Source organism: Apium graveolens, unplaced genomic scaffold (genome assembly GCF_009905375.1).
Source record: "Apium graveolens cultivar Ventura unplaced genomic scaffold, ASM990537v1 ctg6190, whole genome shotgun sequence".
Lineage (NCBI taxonomy): Eukaryota > Viridiplantae > Streptophyta > Magnoliopsida > Apiales > Apiaceae > Apium > Apium graveolens.
This window is the reverse complement of record NW_027419265.1, coordinates 17415-37325: the sequence shown is the minus strand read 5'-3', so window position 1 is coordinate 37325 and position 19911 is coordinate 17415. Positions and strand designations below refer to the sequence as shown.

The following is a 19911-nucleotide window of genomic DNA, read 5'->3' as shown; positions in this document are numbered from 1 at the left end:
CTAGAAGCAACCTAGCAAATCAACCAAGCTAAGCAACCAAGAGAAGCAAGTATAAATACCCCCCCTTCACCATTGCTCCATTCGGCCCCTTGAAGAAAAAGGGGAGAATTCAATTTCAAATCTCAAAATCTAGCCATGGTAAAATCATCCCATTAATTCTCAAGCTTCCTAAAAATCAAACTAAGGTAAGAAAATTCTTTCATCTTTTTTTATCAAGTTTTGATGGGTGAAATAAAATCAAGAAAGTCACTAGTGAATAGTGTGAATAGTAACTCCTCTTTGGTTTCTTGATTTCAATGGTGGTTTTAGGTTCCAAAAATCATACCAAGCACTTCCAAGCCTAAACCATCCTCAAGAAAACATCTCAATATTTTAAGGAAGGTAAAAATCTTTGGCCCAACTTTATTTAAGATTCATTTTTAAGATCCATTTAGTATGTGGTAGAAAACTTAGTTTAAGAAGTGATATTGTTGAGATCTTGAAGTTTAAGTTAAGTAGATTTAAGGTTGATTGTTGTTGGCTCAAGAACATGATGTTCTTGAGAGGAGTTTATGTGTCGATGATGAAATGATGATTCTTGGTGGTTGTGTTAAGAGTTAGGGCGTAAACGAAACCCCGATCGTAAACGTAACTCCGTTAAAACCAACAAATCGTAACTTTAAGTTTCTGCAGAAAATCCCGGAGTTTTAAGCTGTATCTTGAAAAACCCTTGATTATGATAGAAAATGTTATAAGGATCGTTTAGGCGCTTGAATCACTTGATTCCGATTTACGGATCAAAAGTTATGGTCGTTTTAGTAAAAGTGATTTACGCGACAAAAACTGCTACAAATCACGAACTTTGAAAATATAAAGGATCGACTTAAAAGTGTTCATAAATCATGAAATTTTTATTGAGAGTAACATATTAAGTTTCCTAACTTCCATAAAAATTTCAAGTGAAAACAATGATTTTTCAGTTTTATAAAAATATCGGAGCCGAGACCGCGCGATTAGAAACCGTAGAATCCATAAGCGGAGCCGACGGCGAAAATGAGAATGAACCTAAGATACTTAGAAAAATGAAGCGACCATAATGCGAATAAGAACTTAAAGGAATAATAAGGGTAGTATAAGTTGAGAAGGTGCATAATAAGTAGCGCATGAGTGCGAGTCGCTGTAAATTAGGACGGGACCTAACAAAATGAATTGTGTTTATGATTATAGATTTCCGAGCGGAACCTAGAGTATCCTCCACCTCAAGATACCCAGGCAAGTTTTCAAACCCTACCTTTTAAGAACTGTTGTGTTATGAATATTTTACAAAACTATGATATATGCATGAGATTATTTTAAACTGTTTTACGAAGTTTGAGATATATTACATTACTCAATTGTTGATAATTTCTAGTATATGTTCATACCGAGTTCGAAATATTATATTTAGACCGAGAGCCGGTCGGTGTAATCTTATAAAAACCCGGAAGTATCCCGGAGGAGTTTATAATTGAGAATGTTGACGCTAGTGAGTAGCGTGGCGTGTATATATTTTAGACCGAAGATCGGTCAGTAAAAATTGATGAAAACCCGGAAGTATTCCGGAGGTGTTTTAATTAAGAATATAAACGCTACAGTAGAGCGTGATGTATAAGTCGTAAGACCGAGAGTCGGTCAGTTTTGTTTTATAAAGTATAAACCCGAGAATCATCCCGAAGATGTTTTGGATGATTATAAGTCCATAGTAGTACGTTTTAAAAGGGACTCAACGTCCACTTACGAAATATTAAAATACCTCGAACTTTTATTAAAACAATTTCCCAACGATCATATTACCTCAACTATATTTTATGGTTCGAATAATAAATACTATATACTGATTCCTTTATTATGGGAGTAGTATACTCCAATGATTATTTATTTAAAACCTGATTAATCATTATAGATTATTAATTATGTAGACACAAACTAGTTGAGAAATATTATTTTAAATATTCTTTTAGAGAGTAAACTCATTCGAGGTTTAATTATTTATCGACTATTATTTAATTAATTATTATTCTTAAAGGGTTTATTATTGATTTAAAAATCATAGATCCTGATTTAAAATATACTTCTTGATTTCGGAATATCATTCGAATAATTTCAGATCTTCGGTGAATATTATCCCGACTTATTTAATATTTTGAATATAGTTTCAAGGAGAAACTTTTCCCCTTTATTAATTATCAGTTGACAACGGTCAACTCACATCCTTAGTACTTCCTCCGAAAATCTCGGAAGTACGTATATACACTTATATCTTAGAGAGATAAGCCGTTTCTATCAACAAGCAAAATGCTTGGGGAACTTCGATGTGGTTCGAGTTCTCGAGATTGATAGAATTCTTTTAAAGGACAAGGGAGGGGTAAACTCTGGTACTATGTGTGCTAGATGGACTACCAAAGGTACCGCAGGCGAAGGTACTCTGTGTACTCAGGAACTTGTGAAGTATGTGTATACCCGAAAATGGGACACGTAGCCCGAATGCGGCAAGGGTGATAACCGAGATACGAAAGTGTCGTCCTTCTACTAGTAGAAAAGTTTACTATTATCGTATTACGACTGATCATCGTATGCGGTGGCTCCAACGAATGTCCTATTCTTCCAATTGGAATTGTGATGCAATACCGTAACCCAAGCCTAGGTGCTGGGTTTACTATTAAGATATTCGCAGGTTAATAAAATCCACCAAATGATTGTTTTCGTAAAAGGTGTGTATCACCAAGGGAAACTATTTTCGAATAAAGCGTAACTATCAAATATGATGTTTTACGTGAGTTTATCATACAGTCATTTTCATACTGTACATTATTATGTTGGGCATTATATCTCACTCTTGCTTTCTTTTAAATGACACAACACAACAGATAACCAGTATGCCGGTGTGAGACTTAGTCGCTTGCAGTCATGGGGAGAATCCCTGGCAGCTTTGTCTCAGGTGTGCTAGAGTATCAGATAGATATAAGATATCAGTCGTAATTATTGTAACTTCATGTAGAGGTTATAAATAATTGTTTGAGATCCTGTAAAATACATTGAGTGTAATAAAAGAAGATTAAATTTTGTACGTCGTTTCTAAAGACTATAACTTGTGTGTGTGAGTATGAGATTGGGGTCTGTTGGATTATTGAATCAATACCAGGTTACACATGAGTGAAGGATGGCGTGACGACCCAGATTCCTGACCCCGGATTAGGGGGCGTTACATCAGCCCTCCCATACTTCTGATACAACCATGTGTACAAGTATCATGACAAGCCTCGCATTATTCTGCAATACCACACCCGAATTTGCAAACCCGCCAAAACCAAGGCTATGTAACAATTCCTTTTGAGTATTAGACAAAACTCAATTACAAATGTTCATGTTCCCATAATAACATTTCAAAGGATCTTACTCTTGTACCTCCCAAACTTCCGAACTCACATGATACTCGTTATCAAAGATAATTGTATGACTAATTGGACCCATAAATATGTTATCCATCCTAAAACAATAAACATGTAACTTAATATTAGATACTTCAACTACACATCCAATCACGTATAACATGGCAAAGTTTATAACCTATGTAATGACAATAATCCACATTTACATTAATCCATATGATCTCTTGCAAAACCTTTAACGACAAAAACCAACATTATAACGATTCTTACAACCAAACAATTCGAAACCAAGCTAAACAAATTCGTATAATTATATCTCTTCATTCGACATTCAATTCAATTTGTACAACACAATTCAAATCTCGAACAGAAAACAGTTAACGCTAAAATACTACTCGAATGTTACTGAAATGATAACACAAAACAACGCAACTGTTTTCGCCATATTCAATTTCGAATAACACATAACATTTCATAATTTCGAATACACACAATATTAAGGCCATATACACACAAAACAACCATAAACACATAAAACATTCATGATTTCGAATACAATTTCATAAAACAAGCATTTATAAAATAATGATTCAAAATTTGCGAATTAAATCAAGAAACCCTAACCCTAGAATCCAAATTCAAATTCCAGGAAGGGGAAATGAACGATGGTTTGGACATGTAAATTACGGATGGACAATCAAGAACCACAGTAATCGCACGCAAATCGCCAACTTTTCGCCCTCAATTCGCTTCCTAATCTAAGTTTAATCAATATAATATATTTTTAGTGCAATGACAAGCAACGGGACTGTTTTCGGGTTATGCAGATCTCTAGGAATTTCGCGTAAATTAACCGCGGAAGCATTATCAGGGCATTTTACTAATTACCCATTATGCGTATATTATGCACGGAAATGATGAACTAAAAACATTTTTCGGAAAAGAAAAATATTTTTTTAAATTGTGGCTGTTGGCAGGGAGTGATGTATTGGATAAACGTCCCCTGACACATGATTGTGAGCGAACATGACCCATAATGTGTATATAACTGTACAAACCTTTAATTCTAAACATACATATGTTCAAATCTAATTCATATTTTTTAAGTCATTATTTTAATTCAATTATAATTTTTAATTTTTATCAAATTTTCATTATATTTTATACTCACTCCGTCCCTTTTTAGTTGTCATATTTGTAAAAAACACACGTACAGTATCAGGAAATATTTAATTTTTTAATTTATTTGCATGTTTGCCGCTAATTATTGCATTTAAGGGTAAGTTATGTATGTTTACATTAAATATATAATCAACCATCGGAAGTAGATGTATAAAGGTATAGATCGAAAAATTATATAAAAGTGCATTGAAATGAGAAATTTGACAACTATTTATGAACATTTTTTTAAAATGTGGCAACTATTTAGGAACGGGGGAGTATTAATTTTTTTTTATTATTATTAAAAAAACGTGTATATTACATATCTCGGTGTAAAGGGGATATATGCTTAAAAAATAACCGGAAACTCTTTATTTATCGTTCATTAAACGGGGTTTACCCAGTACGCATCCGAAGGGTAACAGCCGCAGGTTCTCTACGATAAAAAAAATTAAAAAAAATCTCAAATTAATTGTCAAGATTGTTTCGCACAATAAAAATGCAATATCCACGAAAAACTATGAACGCAATCAAGTAAATATAAGGTGTTTTAATTAATTAATCATTAATTTATATTATAGTAAATATATAGATCTCGTTTGTTTCGTCAATTACGTGGTTACATAGGAACTTTAACTTCCCCGTAACTAAATTACAATTACAAATTTCAAGGTAAATAAAAATCAGTGTTTTGTTTATTACTATATAACTATAAGTTACATAGTTAAATTTGATAAGTAATTCATGTTTTTATATTAGATAGCTATGTAATTTGTGATTACCGTGGTGTAACGTGATAACTAAGTTCCAAGTTCCAATATTTTGTGATAACTATAAAAAATTTTAAACTTAAAGTTTCCTTGCCTAATTTAATAATAACAAATCAAATACCGTAACTCATTTTGGTTCTAAGAAATTTTAATTTATATTATTGAGTTAAATCGAAGCAAACGAGGCCATAATATCATTATCCTTTATTTGAGCTTGTACGAATTCAATTCATTTACGGATGCAGGATAAATTTACTGAATTACCTAAAAATCCCTATGTAATTGGGGCACGCCCAACAGTTGAATGTAACAAACATAGCTAATTTTCTTAAATATATAAAACTAGTTTTGAAATGGTAATCAAGAATCAATGCATCATTGTGATATGTTCATATTATTATAGCTGTTAAAGATGTGAATATATATTTAGCTAACACTTTTGATTTGTTAGGTGAGTCCAATTATTACTCCCTCCGTCCCTAAAAACGTTTCCTATTTGTGTTGGACACGTTTGCCAATGCACACTTTTGATTGTTAATATCTTTAATTTCGTATTAGTATTAAATATAAAAACTTAATTGTATTAAAGTACTCATAAATACGAATCCAACAAAATCACTCATGACTATGTTTGATCTTATAAATTAGACGTAAATTAGTATTCAATCGCCTACCCTAAACAGTATAAAATATCAAAAAGAGAAACGTTTAACGGGACGGAGGGAGTAGCAAAGACAACTTTTTGTCTTTTTTATTATAATTTTAAGCACAAGTTTCTCCTTCTCTCTCTCTTGTCACATGTCTTTGTTTTTCAAACTTTAATTTTCTATTTTTACCATAAATAAAAGGGTTTATTTTAAAAAATACCCAAGTCAAAAAAATACCTTTATAAAAATATTGTCAATTTTTAAAATAATTGCAAAATTCTTTCTTTTATTTACAAAAAATACTATTTTTTAATTATTTTTTATAAAAATATGATTTTTTTGTAACTGAATGCAATCTTCGACGAGTTTCTGCAATTACATGTAACAAAAAAAACTATTCAACTAGTTTTTGATTAATTCTGTATTTTTGTAAAAAAAGATGGAAAAGATAGTAAAATCACAAAATAATTTATAAAAGTTAGCATTTTTAATAATTTTTCTAAATAAAAAATATGAATAGTACAAGTTTAACGACACAATATATAACATATATAATTTAATATAAACAAAAATCAAAATTTTTTATAATTTTATCAAAAAAGAATTGTACTCTTGACATCTAGCTAAAATTACAAAGGTGATTGTCGGGTGCCGGATTCCGTTTACTAAACTTGTGTTTGTTTTTTTTTTTTGACTAATTTTGGCTTATAGCCTTACAAATGAGTATCTGTTCTCAACAATTTTCGGGGTGAGCCAGGATCGAACCCAGGATCTGGGACGACAGAGGATAAGCCCTTTACCACTTGAGCTATCCAACCGTGCTCAAACTTGTGTTTGTTTAGCTTCGAAGGACAGCAGTAAATGTAAATAGGAATCAATGGTAGTTCTAGTAAAATGACACGTGGAAATCTTAGAGAGCATCCAATGATAGTGGTAGGGTGTACACATCATAATTGGGACAGCTGCTCACTTAGTCAACATATTATTTCCCAAATTAAAGTGACTCCTCCTTTTCTTCTTTTTCTTTGTGCCAGCAGGGATCCCATTTTTGACACGTGAGATTTCGCTTGCTACTAAAATAAGCTTAATTTTATTTCAAATGTCTGAATTGTCATTTGAAATTTTCAATTTTATAATAATATTTAAATGTGTTGGATTTCAAATAAAATCCAAATCTAAATTTTCAAATAGCTTATTTGATAAATTCAGAATTTCAAATGAAATCTAATTTCCCAAACAGGTCATTGAAAAATTTAGTTTATGAAAATATATTATTTACTTGCCATCACAAGGTTGAGGCTCTTTCTTCAAAAAAAGGGGTAAAAATTAAACTTCAAAATTCTAATAAATCTTTTTGCTTTTAATTTATATTTTTAAATATGATAGTATAATTGATATTATGTTATATTTGCACATGATAAACGAGTCACATTGCAAATTCTATATGTTTAAATACATAAATATACAGCTGAATCAACAATTATTATATTTTTATTCATTATACAGTTGACTATATAAATCAAACGGATCGGGATGGCATATTTTTTCAAGAAAATATTAAAAATTTATTAAAGAATGCAATAAAAAATTCAAATTAGTGATGATTCACGTCTTGTTATTTCAAGTTTGATTCTCACTCGTGCGAATATTTATTAAGATAGATACTCATTTGTATGAAATATTAATATAACTTTAAAAAATAATTATTAAATTATCTAAATATTTATGAAGTTGTTGCGTTACCCCTGCACCTGCATCCGGTAAATAAATGAAAAAGTGAAAAGGAATAGAAAAAGGGGATAGAAACCAACAAGAAAACGACGCCGTAATTATATTAGCAGCTGGACAAACAAACGGCAACCTCTGTCAAATAAGGTAATGGGGTTAAGTATCATTTTGGTCACTGAAGTGAGAGGCATGTATCAAAAGGTTTACTGTAGTAATCGGGGTATCACTTGTACCACTATAGTGGCACTTGTACCACTATAGTGGAGAGTAATGACACACCGTTAGAATTGACCTGTTGACCTAACGGAAAATGTAACGTCAGTGTCGTAGAAGCATACATGGACACACCCGTGGACGCACTTGAAATTATCAAACAAACCCCACATAAACAATTAGTAACTATAAAAAAAAATCCAAAACACACATTTAAGAAGCTCACTGAAAATTCTTTATCTAATAATTAAAACAAACAAACTATGCATACATATATATACAGAAGATGAAGAAGGGTACATGTAATTGGGATCAGAATAAGGTCAAGTATTTTGTAATTTTGTTGTTCGTCGGTATGGACTTGAATTGGGACTTTAATTTCTAGGGGTTTTATGATGTTTTTGAGTTCATGAATAGCTTCTGTATGTTGTCTATAATCTATTTATGATGTTTACACGTTCATTTTGTTGCTAATTGGTACAAGTCGAGTTTAAGGGTTATTTGAGAACTTTGAATAGATTTTCTATTCTTCTTCATGAACTACTGAAATCGATGTTTGGCTGGGAAAGGTTCGAGTTTGCCGATTTGAAGGAGTTTCCGATTGGAAACGTAGATTTTGGCATCATTAGAAGGGGTGGTAATGTTAATTGAGTTGCTGGGATGTTGGTTGTGCTATTTGGACTAAACACCGAGCACAATCGTGCGGGTTTAGCCAGAAAAAGAGTTCGCCGGGTTCATCCCGACCCAGATGACTTCTTGAGAGATAAAGCTAAGAATGATTGATGCAGTCATGTCCAAGCATAATCGATCTGTATGTATGTATATAATAATATATTATATGGGGTATGAGGGTAAGAGAGAGAGAGAGAGCTAAAGAGAGGGTAAAAGGAGAGCGATAGAGAGAGGGGGTAAGGGAGGGAGGGAGGGAGGGAGAGAGTCCACGTGTGTCCACATATGCTTCCACGACAGAGATGTTACGTTTTCCGTCAAGTCAACAGGTCAACTCTGACGATGTGTCATTATTCTCTACTATAGTGGTACAAGTGATACCCCGATTACTAGAGTGAAACTTTTGATACATGCCTCTCATTTCAGTGACCAAAGTGATACTTAACCCTAAGGTAATGTGTCGGTCATCAGTCATGGTCATCATGTCAAGTTTATTCATTTTTTTATTCTTTAATTCCCTTCTATTTATTTTTATCAAATGATTTTAGCTATGACGTTTTGATTTAACTTTGGAAATTTTTAACTTCTTTCGAAGAATAATTAATTGAGCTTAGAAACCCTAAAGTTGACTTTGAAAAATTAATCGGAAGGTAAGTCAGTTTTTTTTAGGATTTTTTGAAAAATAATCATGTCTAAATATATTTTTGCAAAAATATTGTCATTTTTAAAAAAAATTGCAAAAGTATTTTTTAATTTATAAAAATACTATTTTTTAATTTTGTTTTGCAAAAATACGGTTTTGGTAACTGGAATCAACCGCATGCAACCTGTGACGAGTTTCTACAACTAAATGAAATTCATTCAACTATTTGCATATTTGTTTGATTTTGGATGATTCCGTATTTTTGTAAAAAAAATTAGAAAATAGTATAATCGCAAAAAAAATTAAAAAAATTAGTATTTTTGGTAATTTCTCTTTTTTTAATGTAAAATAAAATTATCATTTTTAAATCTAAGAGGAATTAATTTTTTTATTACAAAAATACTATTCAATTTTTATATGCAAAAATTTAATAATTTTAGATAATACGTTTTCTCTAGTAAATAAATACGTATGCCAATATTTTAATTATATCACTCCCTATTATGAAATCAATTGTATATTAATAATAAAATAATTATAAAATAAGGAATCATTTTAATTAATCAATTTCTATTATTTTTTATTTATAAAAATAAATAATTATAAATAAGGAATCATTTAAGTTGACAATTATTGAATAAAGTCATACATGTTCAAATTTTTTCTCAAATAATACATGTTTTAAACCTATATTATTTGTTTATATACCAGAGATTGAACTTATTTATTAAAAAATGTTTAATAATATTACAACAACTTAATATTTGAAACGGGAAAGGTGGGAAAATAAGTGAAATGATAAAAAAATAAATTCCATTTATGAACCTTGATGGCATAGTTAAATGCTACAAAATCTTCATTTTAATATATTTTAAATCATGATATGTTAATCATTACTCCACTAAAAATCTAAAGTACTCTTTTCGTCCCTAAAAACGTTTCTTGTTTGTGTTGAACAGGTTTGTCAATGCACACTTTTGATTGTTAATATTTTTAATTTCGTATTAATATTAAATATAAAATTTTTATTATATTAAAATACTTGAATCCAACAAAATTACTATATTTGATCTTACAAATTAGACGTAAATTAATAGTTAATCGCTTAATATAAACAGTACCAAAGATAAATATTTTGGGACGGAGAGAGTATCAAATAAATTCTTTATATTTTAAATTTTATCGTATAATTGTCAGTATCCGACATGTATCGGCATGTATTGGTGAAATAATATAAGGACATGTGTGTTAGTTAGTAATAAATTTTTTATAAAGTATTTTTTTTAAAAAGTTTCTTTTAAAAAAATATTTATTTAATATAAAAGCATGAAATAATAAAAGATTATCCAAAATTACAAAATTCAAAAGTCAGTTAAAGACAGTAACTACCCATGTATACATACATCTGTACCTACATTAGATACATACATGTAACATACACATAACATAACTTTTGTATTGATTGAGAGCCGCACGCCGTTGTTTAAGGACAACAAAATCGTCGGTGGAGTTTCAAATTCTATATTATTTCTTTTATATACACATACATACAGCTGTCTATACGTATATATAATATATTCTAGAGAGAGAGAGAAAGCATCGCTTGGTATATAAGCCATTGAAACTCAAAGCCCTTATTATTAGCTTATATCTAGAGAGAGAAAACATATCAAAAAAAAAAATAAACCAGTACCAAAAAATCTAGAGAGAGAGAGAAAAAAAAATCTAGCGAGAGAAAGGCTTCGGCTGCATTCATCACGAACAGCCGACGGCCATGGCAGAGTCAAGCGATTCCGTTTCTGTTGACATGGAAACTATTTATCTTGGCGGAAAGGTAACTCTTCCTTACATTAGGTTTGGTAGTCTGTCGGTGGGTACTTTAAATAATTAAATTGCGTACATGTATTTAATTATTGTTTTTAATAGTTTTTATTGGTGTTTATGTGAATGTGTGCATTATAGATGTTTTTACTATGTTGTTTTGTTTTTGCTGAGAATGCTTGTGATTTTGATTTGTAGATCTGGTGATTTTATTTGTTTTGATGTTCTTTTCTTGTGATTTTGTTGTGTTTAGACAGCTGTATGTATGCTAATTAATAATTAGCTGTGGAGAGAAAAAATACATTAGTTTCTTTACTTGTTGGAAGTTTGAGCTATGTGATGAATGTAATTGACCTTTTTCGATATAATTTCGATAAGTTAGGGTAGGATTGCAGGTTGTTGCTTGTTTGTGTTTAATCTAGGTGGAGTAATCCGAACTGAATGTGCTTATTTTGTGTTGAATTAAGTTATTGAGTTCTTGTTTGTTGATTTGCAAATGGACTGCAATTCGTGATTTGATTAGTTGAGAATAGAATAGAACTTCGGATATCTATGTGTTTTGCTAAATTGAATTGTATCAGTTATTTTTTGCTTATTTTGTGGCTTTTTTTTTTGTTTTATGGCGATATATGAAGTTATGAAGTCACCCATGTAGTACTTGGCATATACTTGTTCCTTCATTTATGGTTGAAGATGCCATACAGTTTTTAATTTGGTTATCTGTCGTTGTCATTTTAGTAATTGGTCGATTATCTTTTTGTTAAAGTGAGACTAATTTCTTAAGAATGCAATGATTGAAAAGTTGGAAACTTAAATGTTAATTTAACCAAGTAGAGATGCCTTTGACCTAATCAGCTGCTACAAGTTAGCAATATATTCTTACTTGATGGAGTAAGCTGCCTCATAAAGAGACAATTCCAAATGTCATGTTTCTTTCTGGAGTTCAAATTATATCCATTAGTGGTTGTTTTTTCTTTCTTTTTGGTTTTTTAGAAGGCAACTGATTTTTGGGCTTAACAAATGTCTTTTTGTGGACTGATGCAGTTCTTGTTGGGAATCCAAATTTAAATTGTACTGTTGTTTATTTGTCCTGATGGAAGGTTTTGAAATGTGCATTCCGATCTCTTTGCAGGAACATAACGTACGAACTGGCCGCGGTTCTGTGTCTGTTATTGTGTATGGAGACCCAGATAAACCCGCTTTGCTTACCTATCCTGATATAGCCCTCAATCGTAAGTGGTGATTTCTTTTTCATATTTGGCAATTTTCTTTTATCATTACCCCCTATATTCAAGTATTATATTTGTTATCATTTGATTAAGTTTTTGCTTTTCTTGCATATATTATGTAGATATGTCGTGTTTCCAAGGATTATTCTTTTGTCCAGAAGCAGCTTCTCTTTTGCTCCACAATTTTTGCATCTACCATATTAGTCCTCCAGGGCACGAGGTCTGTAAATTGCTTGCTTCTGAAAATTTTATTAATCATTATTCATTAGTCATTACCTCCTCTTACCTTTTACAGTCATTTTCTTCTTCCTAACTACAGAATGCCATTATTTACGTTTTTATACTTTTACAAGAGTTCTTGCAGTTGGGAGCTGCAGCAATATGTCCAGATGATCCTGTTCCTTGTGTTGATGATTTAGCAGATCAAATTCTTGAGGTGCTAAATTATTTTAAGTAAGTGTAGACACACTTCTTTTGCTACCTTGTCAAAGTATGTATGTGTAAGGGCGTTTTTCCATTCCCTCAGAATCATTTAAACAAATTAATTTTACAATTGAAAACTGCTATTTTGTTCTTGTCATATTGGCTATTTTTTGCATGGTTGAACTAATTTGTTGAATCCCATATTGTTCAGGCTTGGTGCAGTAATGTGCATGGGGGCAATGGCAGGAGCTTATGTCCTCACCCTATTTGCCGTATGTCTCTTTAGTTGTAATCACCAATATCCATCTTTGTTTCTTTGTCCTATATGGGACTTTATATTGACTAGTTCAAGGTTCAAAATTACAGATCAAGCACAGAGATCGGGTTCTCGGTTTGATACTTGTTTCCCCCCTATGTAAGGCACCTTCTTGGACGGAGTGGTTATGCAACAAGGTACCAAGTCACAGTTCCTTCACTAATTATAAGGTTACTCATTATATTAGTACTTCAACTTATCATTTGTGCATGTAGGTGATGTCGAATCTGTTATATTTCTATGGAATGTCTCATATGTTAAAGGAGTGTCTGCTCTACCGGTACTTCTGCAAAGTAATCTACCACTTGAGCAAAGAGTTCTACTTTCTCATGTATTATGAATTGTTTCTTCGTGAATGGTTTGATTGACAAATTCTTAATGTTGTCAGGAACTTCGTGGCAATGCGGAAGTCCCAGAGTCAGATATAGTGCAAGCATGCAGAAGAGTTAGTGCCTGGCTCTTTCAACTCTTATCATTCTAAACTTTCCCAGTAAAATTTTAAGAAGTTTTGTTTGTTTTTGGTTAATTATATAAGTTTCCTCTGTTTATCTTTCTACTTAGTTGCTGGAAGAGAGGCAGAGTGGAAATGTTTTGCGGTATCTTCAAGCGATTGATAGGTAAATTTTAAACTTTCTAAAATTTCCCTTTTGCCTCTTTCTTAGAAAGGAGAAAAGATACTCCTGTAGTCATGTTTCTTCCCTTCCTACGATCTAAACCTCCATTTTTGTTAACGAGCAGAAGACCTGACATTACTGATGGATTAAAGAGGTTAAGATGTCGAACTCTCATCTTTGTGGGGGACAGCTCTCCTTTCCATTCAGAAGCTGTCCATATGACTGCAAAGCTCGATAGAAGATACAGTGCATTAGTTGAGGTACCTAATTAGTCATGTCAACTACTGTTTATAATGTATCTTTACAGTATTTGTTCAGTGCTTTCATATGAAAATAACATTATAATAGATAAATAATTTTAGAAATTGTGATCATAGTATTTCAAAAACTTGTAGAGATAATTGATTGAATGTTTGAATTCATAGCACTGCTGATCTGTGTTATGCAGGTACAGGCCTGTGGATCAATGGTGACAGAAGAGCAGCCACATGCAATGTTGATACCTATGGAGTATTTCCTTATGGGTTATGGCCTGTACAGGCCAAGCCAACTTAGTGGCAGTCCCCGGAGCCCTCTAAGCCCATCATGCATTGCTCCAGAGCTCCTCTCTCCCGAAAGCATGGGCTTGAAGTTAAAACCTATCAAGACCAGGGTATCTGCCCACAAATCAGACAGATAATCTGCAATCAGTATTTATTCCCTCATCTAAAGCTCTCAAATCTTTTTGGTACATATATATTGTCTTCATTCCTTAAATCTTTTTCATTTGTTGGATTGTCACAAAGGGTAGATACGTTGTAGATAAAAGGAGGGATGAACATTCTTTAAGACGGTCATAGGGAGGGGGGGGGGTCGGGCTTCATTCATTCGTAGTCAAAGGTAAATATGTCGCTGAACTGTCTGTAAAATCCTAATAAGACATTTATTTATGATGTTGACGAGAGATTAATAATGCACAATAGACATGTGATGCAGTTGACCTTTATCTCGAGCTTTTGAACTATTGAATTATATTCTATAATCTTATATACACATGTGTCTCTCTCTTTATGAGAAATTGTAGCATGGATATGAACTGTCATCCTTTCTAAAGAATGAGGTATGGCGTATTGGCAAGTATGAGTTGGAAATTACATCTGTATTTTTGATTATATTTGATACGAAAGGTGGTAGTATAGCTGTCTTCACAAGACTCTTCAGTCTCCACTTGTGAAGATAACAAGAATATTGTGTTCTTAGTTACGATTAAATTTAGACAATGCTTTTCCGAGACCTTCATGATACTTTTATAGAACAGCTGTATAAGAGATTAGGAGGTGAAGCCGCAGCAACATTAAATCTTGATAATATTGACTATAGCTATCACCCTACCTCAAGCAACAGCTGTTTTTGTAAGCCATCATATGTATCTGATTCTTTGAATTGTTGTAGCTGAATTTAACAGCAACACAGCGAAGTCTACCCAAAATTGTAGCCCAATGAACAGCTACGTTTCTATCTAAGGTAAGTGATACAAACGAATTGGTGAAAAATTGAAATTAAGGAAGCAGAACACATCCTGCATACTTTTCATTGATTACCATGTTGTGACACAAAAGATGATTAAAATCAAACTTGGGCTATGTTGATGTAATTATAAAAAAGGAACATTAACTAAACAGAAAGTCAAATGCCAAAAAAAAGTTCCATTAGATGTAAGGCGAAGGGACTACTCTTTAAACTAATATGGTTGGAACTAAGAAAAAATATTATTTTAGCGAGTTTATTATTTTATCGGGAGTAAATATATATTGTATCCATTATGTTGGGACCGGAGAAAAATATTATTCTAACGAGATTATTACTTTATTCGATTATTACTTCATCGAGGTTCAACTGTACTCTGAGTGCTTGTACATTCCCTGGCCTTCAGATGATTCTCAATTCCAATCTCTGTTGGGTTTCTATTTCGATTAGGGAACATGGTCTTGTAAGTTATATTCCTAATATGAAGCAAACATTTTAGGAAAAATCCACTCACAATATCACATGCAGCTGGAAAAAAATGTTAAAATGCTCATGACCAAAAATAGAGCCAAGTCGTATAGAGCTTGTCGCAGCAATCCAGGTAAGTTGATTCCCTCTTTCTTGCTGGATGAACATATGCATCCTTAGAGAGCCAAGGAGGATTCTTAGAAATGGTGTTTTAATCATCATAACAGGGTATTATTTCGAGTTTCTTTGTGTTTCTTCACTGTGGTCCTAATTTGATTACATGACTGTCCTTCCACTAGATGTATAGTAAACCATCAAGCCTATGGCATCTCCATTTAACTAGGCTTCTCTAGTCTGGTTAGCCATTAACATGATATTATAAACTTCAGACAGATGGAATGCAAAATCTAAACAACTAAACAACTAAACCAAGTATATAACGGCACACAAGTTTTACAACTTCAACTACATGGAATGCAAAATCTCACACAAGAAACTATTCAGTTATATCTCTGGTCACCAAATCAACCTAAAATTCTCAAATCCAAATAGATATTTGTAGTTTCAGACCACTTGCACATGGAAGAACATTCCGATTCCCATTTACCAGACCTACATACCTTGAACCAGATGCCCCTACCATAGAACACCTAAAGAGAAGAGGCTGTATTACAAGATCTAAAGTAATTAAGTAATTCGCATCCCGTAGATCATAACTAAACCAAGTATATATAATTGCATAATAGGACATGACAAACACACGAGTATTACACCTTCAACTACATAGCATGCAAAATCTCAGACCATTACTTTAGCCAGTACCACCCAAACATAATATGCAGCAGACGAGCAAGAATTAGGTACGACCGTACGAGTATGAAAAACAATCTTATTGTCATACACTACAGATACTAAATAGCATATACGAGTAGCTTTCCGAGACAAAGAGGATTATTTCCTCTTACTCTAGCCTGGATGTCAGCTGCAACTTCTGCAATATCTGCAGGAACACTAAATGATAATTTTACTATCTAGTAGGCCTGACGGTTGTCAGGATCCAACACCACGTTCCTATGGCCATTTCAAATGCTTCTCGCAAGCCATGAAAATTGGCCTGCAGATGATTCTCCATTCCTCATCTCCAGCAATCCTGCTGATAACTATTCAAATCTCTGTTAAGTTTCTATTTGAATTAGGGAACAAGGTCGTGTAAGTTATACTCCTAAAATCAAGCAAATATGAATTAGGTAGTTGACAGTCAACTGTCAACTTATGGTAAGAAATTAGACATTAGATTATCATCCAACGCCCACAAGTTAATCTTGTATTCATTATGATTATAGAGAGTAATAGGACCACTAGGATTATATCCAATCTGCTTAGAGATAATAACAGCAATAGAATCATTGAAGCTGGTGATTGTAGCACGAGCATCATATACATTGTAATTGTTGATCTTAGCCTCAAAAGTTCGAACAGGGTAGTTAATAGCAGGAGATTTAAGCACCTCATTGTTTAAATCAAAAGTGATGGTACAGAAATTCATGTTCTCCAACCAACCATAGTTCCTAGCAGAACCAACAATTTTGTTTGAACATTGCCTTACTGTTTAGTTAAGACGAGTAATAAGTTGACGCGTACTCAGGTTGATGAGTGCAGTTGAATCCCCAACTACTCCATCTCTTCCGTCAAAACTACGAGTGTGGACAATGTGAACCTCTTCTTGTTTCTCTGTGATTTCCAGGTGAGATTTAGCGAAATGAGGGCTCGAAATCAGGGCCAGCCAAGTTTTCGAAACAGATTTGAAACCAACTAAAGTCTTTGCATCAAGGCGTAGGAGTATGTTAGTTACCATTTCCTCAGGAACATCACCAGTAAATCTGATCATCTTTTCATCTCTTGAACTCATTTTGTTTTTTTTGCTATTTTTAGTTCAGGCTGCTCAACTCCCCTGGTTTCCTTTTATTAAAGGATAAACCAGGGTTATTTGTCAACAAAATGAAACCCTATACTGGGCCGTAAAATCGAGTCTTAAAGAGTCCACAATCCGACTCGAGTCCAATGGATTCATATATTTTAATTAAAATTAAATTCATTTAATTTCCGTACTTATAATAAGTACTCGAATTCTACAAATTTATTATCAGCAGGTCAAATATTCCAACCAGACCATTTTATAAACTGAATTTTATTACAGGTTATATGTCAACAAAATGAAACCCTACGGCTAAAATTTAGGCCTGACCCGGATTTTCCAAACCCTGTCTTATCAATTCCCTGGTCCGTGTTTGTGTTAAGCATCACTTTTCAGGAGCTCTTATGTTTATATAAATATAATTTATTAAATATCAATGGAACTATTGTTTATGAAGTAGTGAAAATTGAGTTTTTTCAGAGAAACATATAAAGTTGAAGTTTGAAACATACTTATACTACCGTACTTTCAAAGTTAATTTTGATATTTTAAATTATAATATAACAAAAATAATTAATAAATTAATAAAAAATTAAATATTATTAAAAAACAATACTAAATCATACACGTTTGACAAATTGTTTTACAATTCGTCATCACTTTTTTTTAGAATAGTATGCTTAACAAAACTATGAAGAGGTACTCTCAGTGTTAATATGGAGCCTCTTATCGTTATTAATTAAAGTTGACATAGATGAAGGTGGAGAGTTGGTGGATTTCACATTGTTTAGGAGCATCATTGGTGAACTGAGGTACGTGGTACACACACGTCTAGACATTGCTTACTCTGTGGGAGTTCTGAGCAGGTACATGGATAAACCCACCATGCTACATTACAATGCTGTGAAGAGAATATTACGGTACATCAAGGGCACCTTGGAATATGGATTGGTGTACCTTTAAGGGACTGGAAATTACTTGTTAAGTGGCTATTCTGATAGTGATCATGCAGGAAGTGTAGACGATAGGAAAAGCACGACTGGTATAGCTTTTTATCTGAACGAGAATCTGATAACATGGGTTTCACAGAAACAAAGGTGCGTAGCACTCTCCTCGTGTGAGGCCGAGTTTATGGCTGTTATAGCGGCTGCTACACAAGGTATTTGGCTGCAGAACTTGTTGAAACAGGTAGTAGATGTAGTTCCAGGCCCTGTTGAGATCTTCATGGACAACAAGTCCGCAATCGACCTAACTAAGAATCCAATCATCAATGGAAGGAGCAAGCATATTGATATGCGGTTTTACTTCATAAGGGATTGTGAGGAACGTGGAGATATTGTGGTGAAGTATGTAAAGACCCAGGAGCAAAAAGCTGATATATTAACTAAGCCATTGACTACAGCAAAATTTGAAGAGATGCGTATGCTTCTGGGCGTCAAGAATCTAGTCAAGTTCAGATAATGTGAGAGAATGTTGGAATTACTTTCCGTATTTATCTAAACTCGACACAAATAAAATAGGTAAGTTGAATAAGTCTCAAGCAATGGAGACAATCTAGGAAGCCCAGAATTATCAGGAGAAATTGTAGGAAGTAGTTCTGGTGTTTGATTTTCTAGTTATTTGTTTTCCTGATTTCTAGCATATGATGTAATCTTGTTTTTCAATATAAGCTTGTAAACACTCGGAGAAGATTGAGAACTTCAATACACAGACTTTATATTCTCCAAAACCAGTTTCATATTTATCTTATTCGCTACATTGTGGTATCAGAGCTACGGAGTTTAGGTCATTTTATGCCTGAAATTCAACCCAAAAACACAAAGATCGTAATGGAGGCAACAAAAACGAAGGAATGAGCAGTTGGTCTGTACTATCGGATGCTAACGCGAAGCGACTATACAGCATGGTCTCTAAAGATGAAGGTGTTCATGAAGGCGCAAGGAGTATGGGGTGTAATTGAACAAATCGGCTCAGAGACAACCGTGGAGGACAAAACGGTGCAAATGGCCCTAGCTGTGATTTATCAGGGTATGCCAGAGGACATATTATTGACCATTGCTGATAAAGAAATGACCAAAGAGGCCTGGGACGCGATCAAAACACTGTGTATGGGTGAAGAGCGGGTAAATGAGGCAAAAGTGCAAACATTGAAAGGAGAGTTTGAATCTCTGGTCATGAAAGAAATTGACCAGGTGGATGATTTTTGTATGAAACTGATTGCAATTGTGACCAACATAAGGGTTTCTGGAGAAAAAGTGGAGGAAGCAAGTGTAGTAAGGAAAATCCTGTGAGCAGTCCCTGACAAGTTTCTTCAAATCGCCTCAAACATTGAACAATTTGGAGATATGAAGACTATGACAGTTGAAGAAGTAATTGGGCGT

At 33.1% G+C, this 19911-nt stretch overlaps 1 protein-coding gene across 1 annotated transcript; it reads left to right on the top strand.

Annotated features, from left to right (window-relative positions):
- Positions 1–10845: 10845 nt before the first annotated feature.
- LOC141703082 (protein NDL1-like) lies at positions 10846–14671 on the top strand. Its single transcript, XM_074506690.1, has 11 exons — positions 10846–11072; positions 12192–12291; positions 12411–12508; positions 12653–12741; positions 12923–12983; positions 13078–13164; positions 13243–13320; positions 13416–13472; positions 13589–13644; positions 13766–13905; positions 14094–14671. Exons 1-11 carry the CDS (start codon positions 11013–11015, stop codon positions 14318–14320), a joined length of 1053 nt encoding a protein of 350 aa, XP_074362791.1. The 5' UTR covers positions 10846–11012; the 3' UTR covers positions 14321–14671.
- Positions 14672–19911: the final 5240 nt, after the last annotated feature.

What these genes read in the sequence shown, in the direction of transcription:
- LOC141703082 (XM_074506690.1), top strand. Translation starts at nt 11,013, where the DNA reads ATGGCAGAGTCAAGCGATTCCGTTTCTGTTGACATGGAAACTATTTAT. An exon ending in TCTACCGGTACTTCTGCAAA is followed by an intron (nt 13,321 to 13,415) that starts GTAATCTACCAC and finishes TAATGTTGTCAG; the next exon opens with GAACTTCGTGGCAATGCGGA. An exon ending in TAGTGCAAGCATGCAGAAGA is followed by an intron (nt 13,473 to 13,588) that starts GTTAGTGCCTGG and finishes CTTTCTACTTAG; the next exon opens with TTGCTGGAAGAGAGGCAGAG.